This window comes from Eufriesea mexicana, unplaced genomic scaffold (genome assembly GCF_001483705.2).
Source record: "Eufriesea mexicana isolate 0111107269 unplaced genomic scaffold, ASM148370v2 scaffold50, whole genome shotgun sequence".
Taxonomy (NCBI): domain Eukaryota; kingdom Metazoa; phylum Arthropoda; class Insecta; order Hymenoptera; family Apidae; genus Eufriesea; species Eufriesea mexicana.
The window spans coordinates 1,465,292-1,487,161 of NW_016908250.1; the positions used below are offsets into that span (position 1 = coordinate 1,465,292).

The 21,870-nt window shown below is 39.6% G+C and overlaps 1 protein-coding gene across 1 annotated transcript in view; it reads left to right on the plus strand.

The window, feature by feature from the left end:
* The window catches only part of LOC108554855 (UNC93-like protein MFSD11), a 120,245-nt gene extending 105,532 nt beyond the window's left edge, over nucleotides 1-14,713 (plus strand). The window contains exon 2 of the mRNA XM_017910263.1: nucleotides 13,068-14,713. Coding sequence (XP_017765752.1) covers nucleotides 13,068-14,339 — 1,272 coding nt within the window. The 3' untranslated portion in view covers nucleotides 14,340-14,713. The remainder of the gene's footprint in view (nucleotides 1-13,067) is intronic.
* The last annotated feature ends 7,157 nt before the right edge of the window (nucleotides 14,714-21,870 follow it).

A 21,870-nucleotide genomic window follows, 5' to 3' on the forward strand; every position in this document is an offset into this window, starting at 1 on the left:
TGTTAGCAAACTAGGAAATCGAAAGGCTTCAACAAACTCAAGGGTGCGAACTCTTTACAGGCTTGATATAGGCAATCAAATGGTTGACCAAATTTCATACTATGCCGAAATGTAAAAAGGCATATATCAATTATATTTCGACAGCAGAAGCGATAGGATAGAATAATCAATTGGGTAAGGTAATTAATAGTAATTCGTACCGCTGACATGTATTGTAAATACGGTGTTGTAGTGTTGTCAGTGAGTGTGCTATACTGACAATATTTACAGCAGAGTTATTATAACACTGACGCGTGTATAACATAATCCTTGTCACGAATTTACGTACTGTGTACGTATCACGTACGAAGAACGAACATAATGATATATCTAAATTTAAAAATCTTACCGAAATTGATAAAAATCAAAATATCGGAATGGAAATTAGCCAAAGTATCCCAAAAAATAATACAATCAACTTCAACTTTGTATGAAGTTGCAAAGTTCCAAAACAAGAATATAGCCCAACCCAAGATCAAGCCATTATATTGCAATTTATTGATGGTATTAAAGGATAATTCAAGCAATTTCAAACATAATGAGACCCAAAAGTATCGAATTCTTATCAAGGATTTCAAACGGAATAATATGTATGTACTTGGATAGTGAAGAAGCAGTCACAAGCCTAGCATCGAAACGCAGAACAGTAGTAATAAATCATACAAACATAGAAATCCGCCCAATGGTGTTACCGGCTCAACGAATTATATATTATCGAATATCAGACCTATAATCCCCTGTTTAACAATCAAAAACATGTTCACGGAGAATAATATTAATATTATTACTTAAAAATTACTTAAAAATAACTCTATTAAAAGTTAGTATTAAAAGACGCAGAAAAACAGGAATGCTTTAATTGCAATTAAAAAGGTCGCATTGGTAAACTCTGTTAAAACAAGGCAAGCTCAATCTCATTCAGTTTCCAAACAAATCCAAATCTAAATCCCCCCTCACCCTTTTACATTGAGACTTATTTAAACGAGCAGAATCAGAAACTCCGAACATAAACAAATTCATAGAACCAGCAACTTAAGGTACTGTTAACGCAATCGAATAAAAAGAAGTAACAATGGAAGATATAACCGCAAATGAAAGAGAAAACAAAAAACCAATATCCACAACGTTAGAAGAAAGTAATGCAAATGTAGTAAAGTTAAGTGACACATATTTCAAGACTCAGGCTCAAAACTCACCAAAAAAGCGTGCAAAGGAACCAAACCAATTTTTAAGAAACTAAAACGAACCTCACCCCCCACATTTACAATACATTAGATAAAATTGATCAGATTCATTTTGGCTAGAATCAGCCAAAAATTATATTAAAGACAAAATTAAACATATAGGTACTAAATTATATTCAGTTTAAAAGTTTCTTACAAAATGCAATCACAGCACCAAACCCGATGGAAATCGCAAAACCTTACACAATCACTACTGCAACTCTGATCGAAATGATAATAAGAAGCTGTCCCTTATTTAAAAAACGAAGCTCAAAAAATAGGATAATTAGACTTTACAAAGAAATGACTCAGGACCCGTAAAAAAGAGAAGAAGAGAAAATGAACTCCTAGCTGCTCTTTGGAAATAGAGAATGACTTCTTTTAAATAGAAATGAAACGTATAATTCAGTGGAATAGAAACAACTCTTACGCACACTATCAACAATATTAAAAGATACATTAGGTTCAGTGAAAACAGAGATTGCGGGAACCAAGTAGGGGAGTATTCATCGCGGCGTCTAAACAACTCTATACCATCGAAATCTCGTTAAATATAAACCTAAAGAAGCAATTACTATTACGATACAGTATCCAAGCAATGCACATCTATGTAATGCGTATTTACTTATTACTTATTAATAGTCTAACTCTAAACTTGGCCGCTATAGAAACTTTTAACACCATTCATATTATACTTAGTCGAGCCACGTTTTCGAGAGAAAAAATACCACTCGCGTATGATAGCTTGAAGAAGAAAATTTTAGATAAAATAAATGCACATACTGAAGAAGGTAATAGATGTTCTTATTAGTGAATTATTATTTTTTGTTACATTTATTACTGTCAAATTGTTCATTTTTGTAATTTGTATTTTATGAAATTAATAGACATAGTAATGGCATGCACGACCAACGCTTTGAAGCGTCGATAGCTATCTATCATTGACAGTGCACTATGCAACCAAAAACTATAAAATGTGTAATTATATGTTAAATTCATGGTATTCGCAACAATCGTATGCTGATGAAAACGTTAAGAATCAGATACAACTGGGTTTAAGTACATATAAATTACACAGAGTTAACAAACCTTTAATATTTGTAACAGATAATGGTAAAAATATTGTAAAGGCTATTTACAAAAATAAAAAGTGCATTGACAAAATTTCCCATGTAAATGGTCATCAATAAAAACTGCAGAAATATTGTTTTCTTTTTCGCAAAATCGACCACTGCGAAAGATAAATTGTTTTATATGCAATTAGAATTAAATGCAATATTTAGCACATAGAATTAAATGCCGCGGCAGTTAAAATTAATGCAAGACATGGATACAAGAAGGAATAGTATGTATATAATCGTAAGAAGATTAATATTTTAATAAATAATTTTATCCCGGATAATTTATCCAATGAAGAGTGGAGATTTGCAGAATATATATCAGACGTACTTGAACTAATGAAAGATGTAACAGACTTTATTGATGGCGGTGAAAAGTATCCTATTTTATCACATTACATTCCAATGTATATTACATTAATTAACATGTATTCAACGTACGATACGCGAGGCGAAATGTTAAAAAAAAAGAAAAATATATGCCACCATTTAAATAACAAATTAAATGTAATTTTATTATTTTTATACCGAACTAATAAAAATTATCAACCAAATTAATATTAAATTACACCAAATTGAAAACGTGAGGAAATGAAATGAATGAGCTTGGTCAATCGTTGTTAACGCGTTTTTATTATGTCGATCACCTTGGTGGGACCAACTTGATGGAATACACTTCGTACTCATCGGACTCGCTACTCAGAACAGACTGACGTGCAGTCCGTTTTACGAGCCTTTTTTTGGGAAAACACTTTGCCTTCACAAGGTGGTGAAGTTGGGACGCACCGTGGAGGAAAACTAGTCGAGTGCATCCCTGCGATACAAAATATTATATACTTGCAGGGACGTTTTGAGGCTATTATAAAAAATAATATTTTAGCAGAAACAATGTTACTAGACCCACGTTTTGAAGACTAGCCTTTACCAAGTAAACAAAAATACCAAGCAATTAATAGCTTGAAAGAGAGCATCGCATCTGAGGAAGATACTGATTACAATAATAATGGCGATGAATTAATTGAAAAATATGAAAATGATGGTAAGGTCTATGAAATTGATAAATAAATTAATAATTTTAGAATTTTCATATTTATATGCGTTTATAAATATATTACCGTTCATTTTATAGGGCAACCAAAATCGTAGCTTTTCAAATTTTTTCATGTTAAGCTTGGTAATGAAACATACGCTATAATATGAGTTGTGAGTGGGAAGAAAAAATAATATGAGATATATAAAAAGGATTCTTATGTATTGTCGATGTACTGGGTATAACAAAAAGAACGTTTGATGCAAAAATAATGAAGGATATATCTGTTGATTATAGATTAAGTAATGTGTACAGAGTTTTATATGCTAGAGAAGAATCAATTCCTATGTGCTTGCGATGTAAAATTCAATGAATAGAATTATTGGAGAATGGAATTATTAATGAGAACGGAAATAAAGAACCATGATAGAAGAAATAATTTAATATTTATTGGATTGGACAATAAAAATGAAGAAAAAGAATTGGCCAGAGATATTGAGTGTGAAGAAAATATAAGCGAATCGGGTGATTCTGATAATGAGGAAGGAAAGAAAGAAGCAGCTTCCAGAAAAAAGCAGTACACATATGGATAACATAAATGTGGCGGCCCTAGGACCGCAATGTTCCAGGTTAAGTGGAGGACTGCCTTATGTCCATATTGCCAGCGTCCCTTGACTTGTACATACTCAGCGTCACCTAAACCACCACTTGGGTAAACCGTAACGAGGATTGATATATTACCCTTTAAGACGACAGGCATAAGAACCTAGATTATTTAAACAGCCACCACCACCGAAAGACGCTGAAGCTAGCATACCTTATAAAACCACCGACAAAGCATTCCCAAGAAGATTTCTCCTAGAAACTTCATCATGACCACAGCATCATCATCAAGACTCACCAACTACTCAGCGCAGGAGACTGTCTACTACTATAGAACTCTCTGCAGTTCAACAACAACCAGGTATACCTCTATTAAGTTAGAGTAGGCCGCATCCCAGCAGCATTGCCGCAGCAGCGTAGCGGGCCTTACAACACCGTAAAATTCCCCGAGCGAGTTGCAGTGTTCGGGACGCAACAATAAATGAGAAAAGAACAGAAAAAATCTTGCAAGACAATGCACAAAGAGGATCTGTTGTTGAAAGGGGCAGGAAGGACAGAAGGAACATTTGAAGTAATGGACTCGTAAATAACTCGAAAGAGAAGAACAAAATGCGTGAAGAGATCAAAACGGATAAAGGATTAAAACTCGGCGATGATCGTAACAGACAGCCATGAATGTCGAACAAATAAAAAATTCTGGGAAATGGAAAAAGTAGAAAGAGGTAATGGATGAAGAGATTGAATGCATGGACAGATACGAAGTATGGGATATAGTGCATTGCCGGAACCATATCAGCCAATTAGCGATTGGAGAAAGCACACCATTTTGCATAGGACATAAAAGCAGGATCCTCGACGACACCGGCGAAATCTTCAGTGAAGAAGTGTTAAAGAATCTTTGTGAAAATAGATTGTGACTGGCACAGGTGTGAGTCGTTTGGTGTTGAGAGAGACGAATTAGAGCGTGTTTTTGCGAGTGTTATAGTTGCATTATTTTAGTGTTATTTTCTTGTGTTAAATTAGTTTCTGAGTTCGTTTTACTCTGTTTCATATTGTTCTGTCCGTTTTCGGTGCCTCAAACCGTTCGCGCAAACCCAATATTCCTTTGATAAATCAAGGAACATATTTTATATTTTATTCCTGTACGCTGAAAACAATAAACCCTGTTTTCGGAATCCTACAATATGGTGGTTGTCGCAAGTGACAAAGACATAGAAAAGTCTTACATAAGTAGAATAGAAAACAAAATTGATCTAAAATCTTTGGGTGATGCTAAATGTATACTAGGTATGCAAATAGAACAAGAAAGCGGAAAAAGTGTATGTAAATGCAACAGTGATGAATGCAACAGTGTGGCAGCACCAATCGATGTAAATCTGAAGATGGATAATTTTGCAGATAGCAATAAATGTTACATAAAGGAGTACCAGGAACTAATAGGTAGACTAATGTTTTTAAGTGTTAATACGAAATCAGACATTGCTTACACCTAATTACACACCTAATTACTTAATCATTATTATCTGAATATAATAATGATGCAAGAGAACCACACATGAGAGGATTAAAGAGAGTGTTACGTTATTTAACGCTAAACATACCGCTACTGGCCAATTTCATAGTTTTCTTACTTTTGTACAATTGTCACATCGCCATCAAACCCTACAACTTTTCTTAAAATATGCATACGATATATTTTTCAGTATTGTAGAATGGCGAGCGATGGAGGACACTAACAATGTATTAAGAGCAGTAGCGAGGCGAATGGTTGTGCGGTCTTACTTCTAAGGGAGTGCATGGAAACGTTTGGGCGGCTTCTCGAAAAGCGAGGGATAGCAAATGGTGGCATCGGGCCCGGCGCGAAAGAACAAACGATAGCGCCAACACCTTTTGTCGGAATGTCTGTAACTATGTCGAATGGTTGAGAAGGAAAGCCCATGTATGAAAAGAAGTAGTTCTAGCTTTAAGTAAGGATACAAGGGCGCGAGGCAGTCAGAGATGGAAAGAAGGTAGAGTTGGGAAGAGAGCAGAATTGAGAAGAATTGAGAAGAAGTTTGAAGTAGGCAGATTTGAGTTGAGTTAGAGACTGAATGTGTGTAGAGACGTAGTGACTAGAGGATCGCGTGAGAAACTTAGTGTAATATTTTAGTTAAATAAAACCTGTTTTGTTACAAAAAGAGAGTTATTGTTTATTAGACGTGCAGGTCTCTGTCTGCATAGGATTAATTTAGTCAAAAATCCTACAGTATGTACCTCGCATTTCATTCTTTTATTCCTTTTATTATTTTCTTTTTCTTTTCTTTTTCCTAAGAAATATATTGTTACAGATAGCATTTAGAACTCTTCTATGATTTCTATTGCTGGATTGCCGAATGATTCTTAACGTATACGACGTAGAATTAGATTAGCCCTAACTGAACACTATCAACTCAACTCGCTGAACTTTGGGGGAAGACGTCCCTTTTTATAGTAATAATAATGTGTTCATATAATAAAGGAACGATGTATGTAAGAAAGGGATGAGTGGAACAAGTATGCATAGGATGGCAATATTAACGAATTCAGATTATTGTGGTAAATGAGTATGCGTGTAATGATTGAGGTATTGTGCGAATTGTGTATGTAATGTAATGTATGAGAGGAGAAAGAGGAAAAACGAGAATAATTTGGTATAGGTCAGTTGCAATTGAGTTTTAATAATGAGAAGAGGTGTGAGCATGTAATTGTGATAAATTAATTATATTTGAACTTAATATTTGTGTTTGATAATCTTTGTAATTAAATAAAGAAATGTTCTCATTGATATTAAAATTTCATCCACCATTAACAGTACTTTGCCCGAACATTCTAGTAGGTGCTAGATTACTATACCGGAAGTTGGAAATCTTCATTCGGAAATTCTGGAAGGTGCTGGATTACTATTTTTCGGAAGTTATAGTTCGTTGTTGTTACTAGGCCGAATACAAGGTGAATATGAGAAACTCGTAACAATATTGTCATGAATTTCTCCCTATTTACCCTGTACTGAGCCAATTAGGCGAAGCTAGCTCTAGTGTCGTTCGTCTGCAGGCAACGAAAGTCAAATTACAAGGTTCGAACATTTACTCGAATACTTCGGCGACAGAACAATGAGAGCGTTGTCGGCGGCAATGGAAGCGAAAACTGCCAGAAATAATGATTTAGCACCTATTAGAATATTTGGGCGAAAGAACAATTGCAGCTGATTACTATAAAAGGGGTACATCTGCTAACACTCGGTTAGTTGCGATTTGTCAGAGAGCAAGATTATCGGTGCCAGACTGAAGAGTCGTGTTAAGAGTTGAAGTAAATTGTAAATTTACCGTGTAAGTTTATTAATTCTGTGATGAATATTTGCCCATAAAAATGTCAAGGTGTTCCAAAAATATGACGTTATTAGAAAAAATAAATAACATAGATGAAGAGTGTTCGGTTTCTGATGAACAAGAACTTTCCGTAACTGGAAACATGCAAAGGCGATGAAGTATGACACCCCGACAGCGATAACGAAGAGGAGAATATTCCAAATAAGCGTCGAGCGTAAAAGAGAATATTATTATTGAATTCCGAAAGTGAGAGGGATGCAGAGGACCAATTTATCGCAACTGCTTTTGATGGAACAATTTGAGAAGAAACAGATGAAGCTTCGAAACCTGAAAGGCTACCAGTTCATAATGTTTTTAGCGAAATGTCTGGTTCAACGGGATATGCTAAAAGACATATCACGAGAGAAAAAGTAAAGACTGCTTTTCTCTGATCATTGATCACCGTATAATGAAAGCGTACACAGAAGCGGAAGCATTTATTGGGGATTAGGTGGGAATTAAATACAACAAAGTTAGATGCATTTATTGTTCTGTTATATGATCGCGGCGCATATGAAGCAAAGAATTCAGGTGTCCATACTTATGGAATAATGAGTGGGGTTCTGCATTTTTTTCCCCAACAAACCAATAAATTTGCTATGATATCTGAAATATAGGACTGATTTATTGAGATCTTGATTACGATGATTTATCGTAATCGATAGTAATCGATGAGCAATTGTTTCCGTGTAAGACTAGGCGTAGATTTATACAGTACACGCCAGCACAGACCAGATAAGATAGCAGAGCTATGCGAATAAACGGACGTTCAAAAAGGAATTTACGGTAAGAGATCGCTTCGCGGATCTGCAAAATTATTTATTAATTTTGAAGGCTGTGGAACTACGTGACAAGGGCTTAAGTCTAGCGCCATAGCTAAATTTGGTGAAATGATAAGCAGCTAAGAAAGAAAATCACACCGAGTCGTTTTAAGAATACGTTTACGACATGTTGAACATTGATGCTCAAATAAACCTGGATACTCCTTCCGTAATTAGTTACATCATTCAGGGCATACGAGATGACGAAATTAATAAATCGATGCTGCATAATGCCGTGAATATTCGAGAATTGAGAATCAAACCGCGCCAGTATTAAGAAATGAAGATGCAAGGATGAAGAAATAAAGACGCAAGACAAAGGACGAAGCAAGTAGATCAACATAAGAAGAAAACGTTGTTAATACCGTCGGAAGTAAAAAGGTGTCTTAGTTATGCGGGTGATAGCGACGTAAGTTCTGCGTGCCTCTCGAAGAAGAAAAGGTGTAAAGTGTTTTAGCTGTAACAAATTTGGACATACAGTTACTCCCACTCGTACTCGTACACTATATGGCGATTCACTGTAAATGAAAAAATTCTTGTTTCTTATGAACTCTTTTCATTTATTTTTACCAAATATTGTTTATTACACTATGTTGCTTCTGGTTACAAAGCAGTTCTGTTTTTTATTTACAAAAAGCAAGCAAAAAAATTAAATAATGTTACTAGTCGTAATGTCACTACACTTACTCGTATTCATACATTACAAAATTAACATATTTCTCTTGTAAAATATAGTAGATTAAATCAGTTTTCAGTAATGTCATTACTGACATGATTCCATTCTAGTAGCAATTTTGCTTTAGGTTAATATACATTAACTATTTGATATTTAAGAAATCTCATTTTTAATTCTGACCATAAATTTTCAATGGGGTTTATGTCTGGACTCTGTGGGGGTGTTTCCATGACTTGGGGACAGTTATATACGAGCCACTGCCTCGTTATGTAGGCTTTGTGTTTAGGATCGTCATTCTAATAAAAGATAAAATTATGTCCAAGTTCCAAACGGTTTGCGGAGGTATGTAAATTTTCTTTTAAAATGTTGATATAATTTTATCCATATTTCCACCAATTATTGCTAAATTTCGCACTCCATTTGCAGCAAAGCAGCCCCATACCTTAACATGCCCGTCGCCCTATTTAGCTGTAGGCTGCAGATTAATTTTATCTATGCTTTTATTTGGCTTATACCAAATAATTTGCCTGTCATCCGATTAGAAAACATCAAACTTACTTTCATCGGTAAAAATCACCCGTTTCCAGTTCTCATATGTCCACTTGTCGTACTTATTTGCAAATTGCAAACGTTTTTAGCGATTCGCTTCGTTTATATAGGGCCTTTTTCTAGCAACCCTTCCGTTGTAACCATACTTCCTTATGACGTAACGCACAGTTTCGTTGCTAACTTTTCTCTACATTTCAATTTTAACCTTACAAGCAATTTTAGGGACACTAATCTCTGGATTTATCCTTACTTCTTTTAAAATTCGTCTCTTTTCACAGTCAGTTAAATAACTTTCTGTTGAGGTTTCGTACTTTATTTTCAATTCTGCTTTCTGCATTGAAAGGCTTTATAATATTATATATTGTATAGTAGACCTGCTTCTATTCACAATTTCACTTATTTCACGTAGACTTTTCCCATCTTTATGATGATTAACCCTTCGCGAACAAGCGCCACATATATGCGTTCTGCGGAAGTCACCAGTTTGGCCGAGGAACGCATATATGCTTTCGACGAAAACAACTATTAGGGCCGAGGGACGCATAAATGTGTCCTACATAAACGCATCGCTACGACTGAGAAACACAAATATGCGCTCGCTGTTGCGGTTTTAGAACCATCACGTCTCAAGTTAAGTGGAGGACTGTTTTATGTCCCTATTGCCAGCGTGGCTGTGAAAGAAAATCGCGTTTAAACAGAAATGAGCGCTGGCAGTTTTGAATGACTATCGAGGCAGCGGTTCGGCCCCACGGTACGGTTTACTTAAAACCGCTTTGTCCGTAAAGGGTTAATAATCAATTTTCGTAACTTAATAGAGGTTTGACTAATAGAGGTTTTTGTTCCTTTCCTGCCCATTTTGCATAGTAATTAACCAATTGCTTCTATCTAGTCAAAACAGTAACGATAGCCTTTCTTTTGTTTCTGTTTAATATCCGGCGAATTTCCGATATAGGAAAGAAGTCCCTAGGATACGTATTATACTGGAAAATATTACTGTACGGATACGAGTGAGAGGTCGCTTTTACGACTAGCAACATTTTCTAATCTTTTTGTTACGTTTTTATAAATAAAAAGCACAACTGTTTTATAAACAGAAGTAACACAGTGTAATAAACAACATTTGGAAAAAAAGTAAATAAAAAGAGTTCATATGAAACAAGAGTTTTTTATTTATAATGAATCGCCATATAGTGTACGAATACGAGTGACAGGGATACGTGTCGCGGATCATGGTTTTAGAAAGATCGGAAAAACATCGAGAACGTTCCGCGACGCCAGGATAGAAAAAGGACGATTGACTAGAGACCTGCCAAAGCGCCAATGTACGTTTCGCGGACGTCGTTTCGGAAGGTCCGGAACCATTGAGAGCGTTCGGCGACGCGTGCCCCCCTGCGAAGACAAAAGACGATGAGCCCCTCAGATATAAAGAATGAGCTCCTGATCGTCAGAGTGGTCAATCCTTTTGAAGCTGCAAATTGCGCTAGTGATATAAGCAAAGAAGGTGCTATCGAAAGTTGCAATGTGGCTTGAGTTATTGGCAAGAAGCATACAAAAAATGTAATAATAGAGGGAATTGAATTACTTGCATTGTTCGATTCAGGAAGCGATATTAGCTTGACATCGCGGAGACAAACATGTTGATATCGGGGTGTGTAACACAGAGAAACGTAGGATCGAATTTCGAGGGATGAGGGCAAAAGCTACCACACTTTGTGACGATCAAGTTCTCAAGCGGTTTCAGATACCCTACTACAATACGATGTTATTCTCGAATCTGATTTCTTGAATTATGTTGTTACGTCCGCTTAAGAAAAGGAAATGTTCGAGTAATTAAGTCGGAACTTGATCGTGAGACACGCGATAACGAAGTTGCTGAAATATTTAACATACATAAATATAGAATGCCACATGACCGAAGAGAATTAACCCCTTAGTTTACGATGTCGTGAGTGGCACGTTACGACAATCGAGCCAAACGTAAACAGCTCGTGTGAAAAACGAGATAGGGCAATGGAGCCAAACCTAAACATCACGTCAGAAAGACGAGAAACGGTAATCAGATCAAATGTAAACATCACGCATGAGAAACATAGTACGTCCTTCGGACTATACGCAACGAACAGTTAGCAATTTCCTTGGCCGTATTCGGACGTGCCGATATATTGTCTTAAAAAATATTAGAAAATATGCCCTTAAAAATGTGTTTAAAAACAATGTAAGCGTTGGTGAGGACATCGAAGATTCTGCTAACACTGCAAGCAGTAATTTAATAGAGATCTTAAATATTGATACTGACAGCAGTGATATTCTACTTTCTGTACGAAAATATTGAAAGCGACTGGTTTTTGAAGATAAAACCGATGACGAAGACTGTTAAAAATAAGATACCTCTTAATGTATATATCACAATCAATCTATCTTTTAGGAGAAATAGATATATCTTTAAACTATGCGCCGAAGTGGTTCCGGCAATGCGTGAAGTGTTTATTTCACGCGTTACATAAGAATTAGGAGACCAGAACAGTCAGAATACTTAAGATATACCGTCCTTAGGATAGAATAAAAATAATTATAAAATAAAGATAGTTATTTCTTTTTAGCCACAATTCCAATAATATTATTTCATTTGCATTATATCTATTGCTTTCTGCGATTTTATATTTTAAAATACACGAAATATCGTATTTAGCGAGTAAAATCCTAAGTAAACCTTTTGCTTTGTTTATTGCTTTATTATAATTGATTGTCTTAACTAGCGAAATGATTGTTGATTCGAAATAGCCTGTCAAATATGCGTAAACGAATTTCGTTGGATGATATGTTCAGGATGTATGAAAATTAATGGTTATAACATTACAGCATAGTTCCATTCCTTCGGATCGGTGACGATTTGTCAAAAAGAAATATAGTCGCAAAATTGTTTTTGAGCACGATTTACAAGGTAAAATTTACTTGTCGCGTAATGACAATTTCAGATAAGATATCTGAAAGGAATCATAGGTGGAAATAAATCGTTCTCCCGGAAAATTGATAAATATCTTTTGTTTTATTATACGAAGAATATGACACATCTTATGACTATTCGATCAATATTATTCCGACGTCAAGAGGTTTACTCAATTCATAACGAATAGGATGCATGCAACGAGCGAAACTTTAATGGTATATCAAGTTGGATGCAGGCACGATACATGTGACGACTGAACCGACTGACACCGGAAAATATTGACCGAACGATTATCCAATTTGTTTCTGAACAATAAGGTCAAAAAATATATGGTGTGGTTACGTTTTTGAGAGAATGTTTCATTTACAGTCTATAGTTACTTTAGACATTTCTCTCCCATAGTGAATAAAATAAGATGCAATTAAAAAAAAAAAAAAATATGGTTGCCTTCGAAAATTATGTCCAAGGACAATTTTGCAACTATTTTTCTTGATAGATCTTTATCGATCAGATGGTATATAATCACACTGTAATGGTCGCGACATTTAATTTTCATGACATTTCTATATGTGTATTTAAAGTTACAAAAATAAATAGGAATGATCTGAATTTAACTAAATGATAGAAATATCAATGTGTTGTTTCACTGGTAACATATTATGCTCATTTTCTGTGCAGAAGACAGTGCTACAAAGTATTAGGGCGGAAAATCCAAACTTCACCGGCGATGCCTACACTAGCTTAGCAATAATCTATGCTGCCTTGGCCACTTGTAATTGGTTGGCACCATCTTACATCTCGATGACAGGATCCAGGGTCGCAATATTTACCGGCGCTTGCTGCAACGCCCTTTTCATAGGATCTTTCCTCTGGCCGCAAACCGTGTTACTCTATACCGCATCGTGTATTCTAGGTCTTGGAGCTGCTTTAATATGGACTGGGCACGGGCAATATTTAACCAAGTGTAGTAACTCAGAAACGATGTCTAGAAATGCCGGAATATTTTGGGCGATTTTTCAATGTTCGATGTTTGCTGGTAACCTTTACGTATACATTATGTTCACCGATTCTGACATAAAGGCACCGACGAGAAAACGCGTCTTCAGTGTGCTCACTGGAATAGTGATCGTCGGTACGTGTGTGCTAGGTACTTTGAGGAAGACATCGGATAATCTAGTTTTGGACGAAGCTGAAGGAGTTTCGAGTGCGGACAGAGAACTCCGAATACTGGAACCTGCGAGAGAGAAGCCACTATTAGCTGCCTGGTATGCTTTAACCGAGGCATTTGCACTTTTTATTACGCCAAGAATGCTTTTGTTATCTTTGACATTTGTTTACACTGGCCTGGTGTTAACATTTTATTCGGGTGTGTACTCGGCGAGTATTGGATTTACGTGTGAGATGGGACCCATGCGTAAAAGTTTAGTCGGTCTTTCTGGGATTTTCATTGGAATCGGAGAAGTAATTGGTGGAGCCCTTTTTGGCATTTTTGCTTCGAAGGTATCACGTATTTTCGGCGTGTGGTCTGTGATGATTATTGGATTTTGTGTACATATATTTGCTTTCGTTACTATCTTTCTAAATCTACCAAACGATTCGCCGTTTGAAGATACCGATAGTATAGGATACATTAAACCCACCCCGACTTTAGCAATGGCTGGTAGTTTTGCTCTAGGTTTCGGCGACGCATGTTCCAACACTCAAATCTATTCGTTGTTAGGATTACTTTATATACGAAAAAGTGCTCCAGCTTTTGCACTGTTTAAGTTTTGCCAATCAGTTGCAGCCGCAGTAAGTTTTGCTTACAGCAGTGCCTTATATCTTTATATACAGCTCCTTATCTTAACAATAGCAGCAATTATTGGTACTACTTCCTTTTGTTTTGTCGAATATGTTACAAGAACAGAAAGACAAAATATACAGTCGGAAGCTAATTTGACAATTGATTAAATTGAGGGAAAAAGGGAAGAAGAAAATTCAGGATTAAACGATGTTTGAGCAGCACAAGAAAGTAAATAAAAAGTTATTTTATTCGGTCATAGAAATAGTGATACAAAATAGTATATCATCTTGTAAGAACAGATTAATATAATTTTGTGAGTGAGAGAGTATGATTGGGAGAGTGCATGTGTTGTGCGAGACAGGACAATGCCTAAGAAAGCGGCGATCGAAGAGAGACGTTAAATCGACAAGTTCTAACCGATATACGTCCATCTCGAAGAAGTTCCAGTGCATGTGTTTTTCTCTTTTTTTTTTTTCTTTTTTTAATCCAAATATGTTAGACTTCAGTGTTTACTCAACAACAGGCTTAACGTATTACTAACTCCCTCTATCTGATCCTACAATGATATAGGAAATAAACTCTTTGTATGATTGCCAATATTGCTAAGAAAAATCGTAATCTTTTGTTACGTAAAAGAAATTAAGTAATATTTTTAATTGTTCAGTTCAAATGAAAAACTAAGTATACAAATATATTACAATATATTTATAATTATTACAATGTATTACAACAAATATATTTGTTTCAAGTTTCATTGCCTTTAGCATATGTTACTTCCACCTCCTGAAACAGAAATAATATTCCAGTTATATATGATGCGTTTGTTTTATTAATATATAGCTTACCCATAGCTTTGCACCATTTCCATCCCGTCTTATTATTTTTTATGAAACATTTAATCACTAGGTTTCTTGAATATTGTAGAATTCTTGCATTCTGTTTATAATGCCGTGTAATTAAACGATCTCTTACAGCCGGACAATATTTCATACTGTGGCCTCTTAAATTTTTGACTGTATTGCGCCATTAATATTTTTTTACAAACATTTTTCTATTTTTCGATACACCGTACTTTTTTCTTGTCAGGCGATAATTTAATCTCTTACAGTAATCAGAAACCATTAAATGACCAACTTGATATATAATTTTTATACCCGTCATTTCGCTAATTGTTCTGCCTTCTTCACTTTTCTTGCTAAGGTAACCAAGTATCCACTTCAGTATAACTTTAGTATAACTCAAAAACGTACTAACCTTTTCGTTAGGTATGGTTTGCGTATACAAAAACGTTTTTAATTTGTTATTTTGTTAATTTGAGCTTGTTACTAAATATCCGTTGTACTCTAAGGATATATAGTATATAGAATGTTGCATTCTAGACGAAATCTGACCGGTCGTAAATCAGTCTCGCTATCTCGGAATGTTGCCCGTTAAATTAATATTGGGCAACTGTTCTGTATAATATGTCCCGTCGAATTACTTTCGCAAAATAATCTGGTCTGCGTGGATTGTCTTGTAACAGTTCGCGATACACGAGCAAGAAGATCAATAGACTCTTCGATCATTAGAGAAATGCTGTCGTTACGATCGGTTCTCTCGAATATTAGAGAACGATCGAATGATGATGTTGACAAGTATTGTGCTCGATATCAAGGCTCTCCCGGTGGGCGACCACGCCGTACCGTGAGCACATGTTCCACACTGGCTTCGCGAAGGAAGTTTATACTTACTTTCTAATTCCACCGCTGCGAAAGAACGCGTGTGCAGATGTTGGACACGCAGGCTTGGAAACTCCTGCCCTCTGTGTTAAGGATCGTTGGATTAGTTGGACCTACGCTTTCAGGGGAGCGGAGCCTCGTTTCCAGCGGAGGATGGTGAGCAGGCACGAGGGGACGGAGATGCCAGCTTTTCGTTTCCAGGCTCTTCTCTCAGGCGTCGTTACTTTTCGGCTTTGTCCTCAATTGCTCCTCTTGCTCTGTAGAGCGTGGCCCATATTTGTTCCAGGAGGTTGATAGGCATTTCGCTTGCTTTCACTTGTAGAGCCTTTGTGGTGACCGTCCGATTGCCCTTCGTTACTTGAAGGAGAGCCATTCTCTATGATCTCGCGCGGATTGCCTTGATCTTCTTATTCAACAAATCGCTCCAGACGGCCGCAGCGTATGTGGTTATCGGGATATAAAGCCCCTTGTACAGCGTACTAAGAGCTTTATGGCCGAGTTCCTAGTTCGCTTTGGCCATTTACGCGAGGCTGTTGAATACTATTCTGCACTTGTGCGCTGTTTCCTGCACGTGCTTGTCGATCCTCGGGCCTCGTTCAGGATGAACGCCCAAATATTTAATCGACGGCCGTATCCTGATACTTCTTTCGTTGATGCGTATTCTTGATGAGCGATCAACGTCGAGTTTTCCTTCTATCTACAACGTCTCCGTCTTCTCGGTCGACAGTGATAGCATTTGGTGACTGCATCATGTTCAAATCACTGTGACGTCTTCTTGTCCCTTCCCTCGTAGTTCTTTCCTTGAGTTTTCACCGACTAGGATAATTATGACATCCGCGTATTCAAGTGCTTTGAAACTCATATCTTCGGACTCGAGTTTTGATCAATTGCTATTCATAGCCGGGAAAAAATTCCAATTTATAATCGTACGTACATATGTTTCTTACAGATAGACGTGAAACGTCCATATTTACGAAAAAATATTTACCATATTTACAACGAAAAATGAACTGCGGTATCATTAACTTCAAGTTACAAAATTGGTAAAAGAAAGATAGAAAAGAAAGTAATGAAAATTGAAGACAAAAGAAAGATTTATAAGTCGAATTATGATTGCGACACCAACCTGGGTACGTTGGGCGACCGGGTGAGGCAGCTCTTCGACAGCTGTCTCAGGACCGGTCGCTTCCTAGCGTGCTTATCCCTAAGCAGGGGAGGCCTCGGGACTCCGAAGGTATACCGGCTGATCTGCCTGCTCGACGAGGCGGGCAAGCTATTCGAGCGCGTTTTAACTGCCCGCCTCAGAGAGCATCTGGTGGATGTAAGTCCCGATCTGAGCGACAGTCAGTTCGGATTCCGACAGGGTCGGCCGACGATCAATGCGATTAAGCACGTTCGAACCCTGTCGGAGGCTGTCGTTCACCGGGGCGGGGTGCTGTTGGCTGTGAGCGTGGACATCGTGAACGCCTTCAACTCCCTGCTCCGAGCCGCCATCCGGGATGACCTTGTTTACCACAGGATACCCTCGTACATGGCGGCGGTGATCGGCGAATACTTGGCGTAGCGCACGATCGAGTATCCCGAACGATACTCGACGTCCGGTCTTAGGGCCTACCCTGTGGGACCTCGCGTACGACGCCGTCTTGCGGATATCCCTTCCCACCGGCCTCAGCCTAACGTCTTACGCGGACGACACGCTGGTGATGGCCGCCGGGAGGGGATGGGACAGGACCGCCGGGCTCGCGGAGCTCGGCGTTGCTTGTATCGCGCGCGGTATCCGTCGCCCCCGAGAAGACTGAGGCCATTTGGTGCTGCCATCGGTTCCGGGCAGCGCCGCTCCGGTTGCGGATACAAGTAGGGGATGCCGTTGTCGAGGTCCGGGACCGGATGAAATATCTCGGTCTCACCCTCGACATTCACTGGCGATTCGGCGGGCACTTCGAGGCGCCGGCTCTACGCCTGGAAGGGGCCGCGGCGGCACTCTGCCGCCTGCCCCCAACTTGGGAGGGTCGGATGAGAGGTTGCACCATCTCTACACGGGTGTCGTTCGCTCGGTGGCCCTGTACGGGGCTCCAATTTGGGCGGGCGAACTGGCTGCCAGCCTGCGCAGTCGGGCGATTCTCTGGGGAGTCGCCCGCAGGTTGGCGATCAGGGTCGTGCGCGGATACTGCACGATATCCCATGAGGCGGCGACGATTCTGCCAGGGATTCCACCGTTGGATCTGTTGGCAAAAGGGGAGGCTCGAGTGTACGAGCTCCTCCGCCGGGTTGGCAGCGCGGTTTCGGCTGACGGAGCCGTCTCGTTGAGGCGCCCGGTGCGGAGATCCGTGGTGGCTGCTTGGCACGCTCGGCTGAATAGGCCGAGCATCTGGCGGCACCGGGCCGTCGGAGTGGTGCTTCGGGTGTTGGACTCCTGGATGCGCAGCGGCAGTCGGCAAACGTTACGGCTGACGCAGGTGCTCACCGGGCACGGGTGCCTCGGTATGTACCTCGGTCGGATAGGTGTCACCACTGCGGGGAGGGGCGAGACACGGCGCAGCACACGCTGGAGGAATGTCCGGCGTATGCTCGCGAGCGCTGGGTCCTCCGACGTAGCGTGGGGAGGGACTTCTCGCTCTCCATCATCGTGCCAAAGATGGTGGAGAGCGGTACCGCGTCGAAGGCGATAGCCTCCTTCTGTGAGCAGGTGATGCTGCAAAAGGGGGCCGCTGAAAGGGCCCGCGAGCGCGCGTGCCGTAGCGCGGACTCTTCACGTGTAGGGCGGCGGAGGCTGCGAGCGCGGCGTTGCTTGCTCCCCTCCCCTGGAGGGGTCAAAGCGTTAAGCCTCGACTAAACGAGCGACCCTGCGCCTTTGGTACGGTGGCCGTGTGGCGCCGGTAGAGGTACGTACGTACGTATGTATGTATGTATGTATGTATATATATGTATGTATATATACGTATGTATGCAGGTCGGGTTGACCTAGGTCATATATAAGGTCGCATATGAGGTCGGATATGAGGTCGCGGTGCGAGTTCCCAATCGCGCCAGGAGGGAACCTTCGGGTATGTCTCGCGGGGGCGTCCTTGCAATAGCGTCGCCGCGAAGACCAGGGCTCTTCAATATCGCGTTAGGATGGCCATCGTGGGGGTTTTAGCGGGGCACATAACCCTGCCCGGTCCCTTAGGAGGGCCGGGTATCTTTGGAAGATTTCCCCCACGTAAAAAGATAGAAAAAAAGCACCTCACCGAGTAGAAACGCCACCACAGCAGAACGCAGCAACGCATAGCAGACCGCACCAGGGACAGCAGAGCGGTGATTAGCAGCAAATAGCACAGATTAGCACTGCTGTTTACTGTACCGCAACCAAATAGTACCGGCATCACAGCAGAGCACAGTAAAGCACAGCAGAGCGCCGAATAGCACCGAATAGTGTTACGACTCGCGTCCTGATTTTCGAAAAGGAAAAAAAACGAAAAGACTCAAATGACATACGGGCGTGGGGCGCCTGAGTCCGTATGTATTCAACTATCTCGTTCCTCTAGTTCTTATAGGGCTCTGCGTTTAGCGTGCGCTTTGCCTGCACCACGATTTGCAGTAAATCTCTTAATTCTACTTACTGATGGTGCTGCAAACCTTTGACTGCGATGAGTCTGCAGTTGAAGGTACGGAGTAGCTAGAGTAATGGCACAATCGTGGCTCTAAACGAGAGAGGATTGACTCCCAGCGGTAAAACGTTGAGGGGTTGAGTCTGGGTTGCTGCTCGATGAGGGTTCCTTGGGGTAGTACGTTGTCGGCGGAATGATGTTGCGAGTGTTCGTCTTTAGGCTCGATTACGCTGAACGACGTTGGCTCAGGACAAGGTCAGTGTTCACTGATTCGTACAATTTTATAAGGTATAATGTGGTATATTCTTTAAGTGATGTACAAAGATTAGACTCGTGGTTTAGAACAGTTAATAAGAGATGAGGTTACATCTCTAAGTTGTTCGCAACCGAATAGTTCTTGCACGATCTTATTTCGACATTGGTGAGGAATGAAGATCGGCCAGTGAATACTGTGGCGGGAGACTTTGATACTGACCGACTGACTGACTGACTGCTTGTCGATAGATTATAGACTCGCTGGCGATTGATTATAGACTGGCGCGCTCGTGGTCCGTCGCTTCTTTTACGATAACACTACGTTGCACACGGCATGTCTGTTCATACGGTGAATTCATCAGGGGTGGTCACGTAGACAAGTGTTTCACGCTGTGATGATGTCTTGTCAGCTCCGCTGGGCGCCTTATCTCCCCTTCGGTGTGCGAGGTAATGTCAGCTTCGCCGGACTCCGCATATTAATCCGTATATTAATTTAATTTGTAGAATAATTGTTATATAATATATACGGTTACACATCGTCTTATTCATATAATAGTTAGTTTTACATAATCCTTATTCTAGCATTCTATACTTGCTCGCTTCATTCCTACCGGCCTTTCATAGATGTCCGGTGTCACACTGATTTCACTCGTTTTTCATTCTGCGCTATATTCTTTATTCTGCCTAAGTTGCTATTCTGTTCTTATTCTATACTATGGACTACAATAAGTTGTGTGGGCGTGCTACGTCCCTTGGCTTCAATGCTTCGCGAGACGCAACAACGTCGATCCTACTCGATTGGGTGTCTCCCGGTACCGGAGTGATACGTTGAACCGACACGATCTGGTATACCTCGACTTACGGAGGGAAGCGCCGAACCGAGACGAGTGGATATACCTTGGTGTACGGAATGATACCTCAGTCCGACACGCCTGGGTATAATTCGGTGTACGTTGGTATACGTCGAACAGACATGACTGGGTATATCTCGGTATACGGAGGGATGCATAGGACAAACATGAATACCTTTGTGTAAAGAGGGACGCGTCGAACAGGCACAACTGGGCGTACCCCTGTGTACGGAGGAATACGATAAATTAACAAGACTGTGTATAAGGTATGTAGCACGCCCACACCACTTATTGTAATACGTAGAATAAGAATAGAATAGGAACTTAGGCATAATAAAGAATAGAACGCAGAATATAGAACGAGTGGAATCGGCGAGACACCGGTCAATTATGTAAGGCCGGCAGGAATGACTGCGAGCAATACGTGTAGAATGTCAGAATAAGAATTATGTGAAACATGAATGTAAACGCATTTGTTATATAATAATTATACAAACAATGATTATACGAATCATATATGTATTTACATAAGAACAAAATAATTATATAACGCAAACTATGTTAATAATCATTATACGAATCACTATTGAATTATAAATTACATATAAGGACTAAGCCGAACGAAGTATAAAAGAACCACAGCAGGAGAAGACACCAGGGTTTTCCAAAGTATAGCGGAGGGAAGACAATGCGCTCGGCGGTGCTGACATCACCCTAGCGTGAGACTCGGGCCTACATAACCACTCCTTATGACTTCACGGTGCTAGCCGTGTGAACAAGCGTGTCGTGTGCAACGTAACGCTATCTTAAAAGGAGCTACGGGCGACGAGCGCGCCAGTCTATAATCTATCGCTAAAAAGTTAGTCAGACAGTATTGTGGGATGGCGAAACTGGTCTTGAGACACAGAAAATTGACAAAAGAACAAGAACACAATAACATAAACTCGAAACTCGTAATCTGATTTAACTTAGGAAAAGAATACCAAGATAACGAAAACACAAAGACGCACTCTTTTAAAACTCTCTTTTCAACACCAAGTGACTCACGCTTGTGCTGGTCACAACCGATTTCCAAGGACTCTGTTTTGGTTGTCAAGAATCACGCTTTTATGCTTTCCTTAACCTACGCTTCACCTCCCCGTAGAGGAGTCACGCAACTTAATTTTGTTATATAAAATAACTTTTCGATTTGTTTCTAGAAGATATCGATCGGTTTACAATTTGTTTTTGTTGTCAATAGCCGATTCGCGATTTCTTTTGGTATCCTACAGTGTCAAAGTCTTTGGT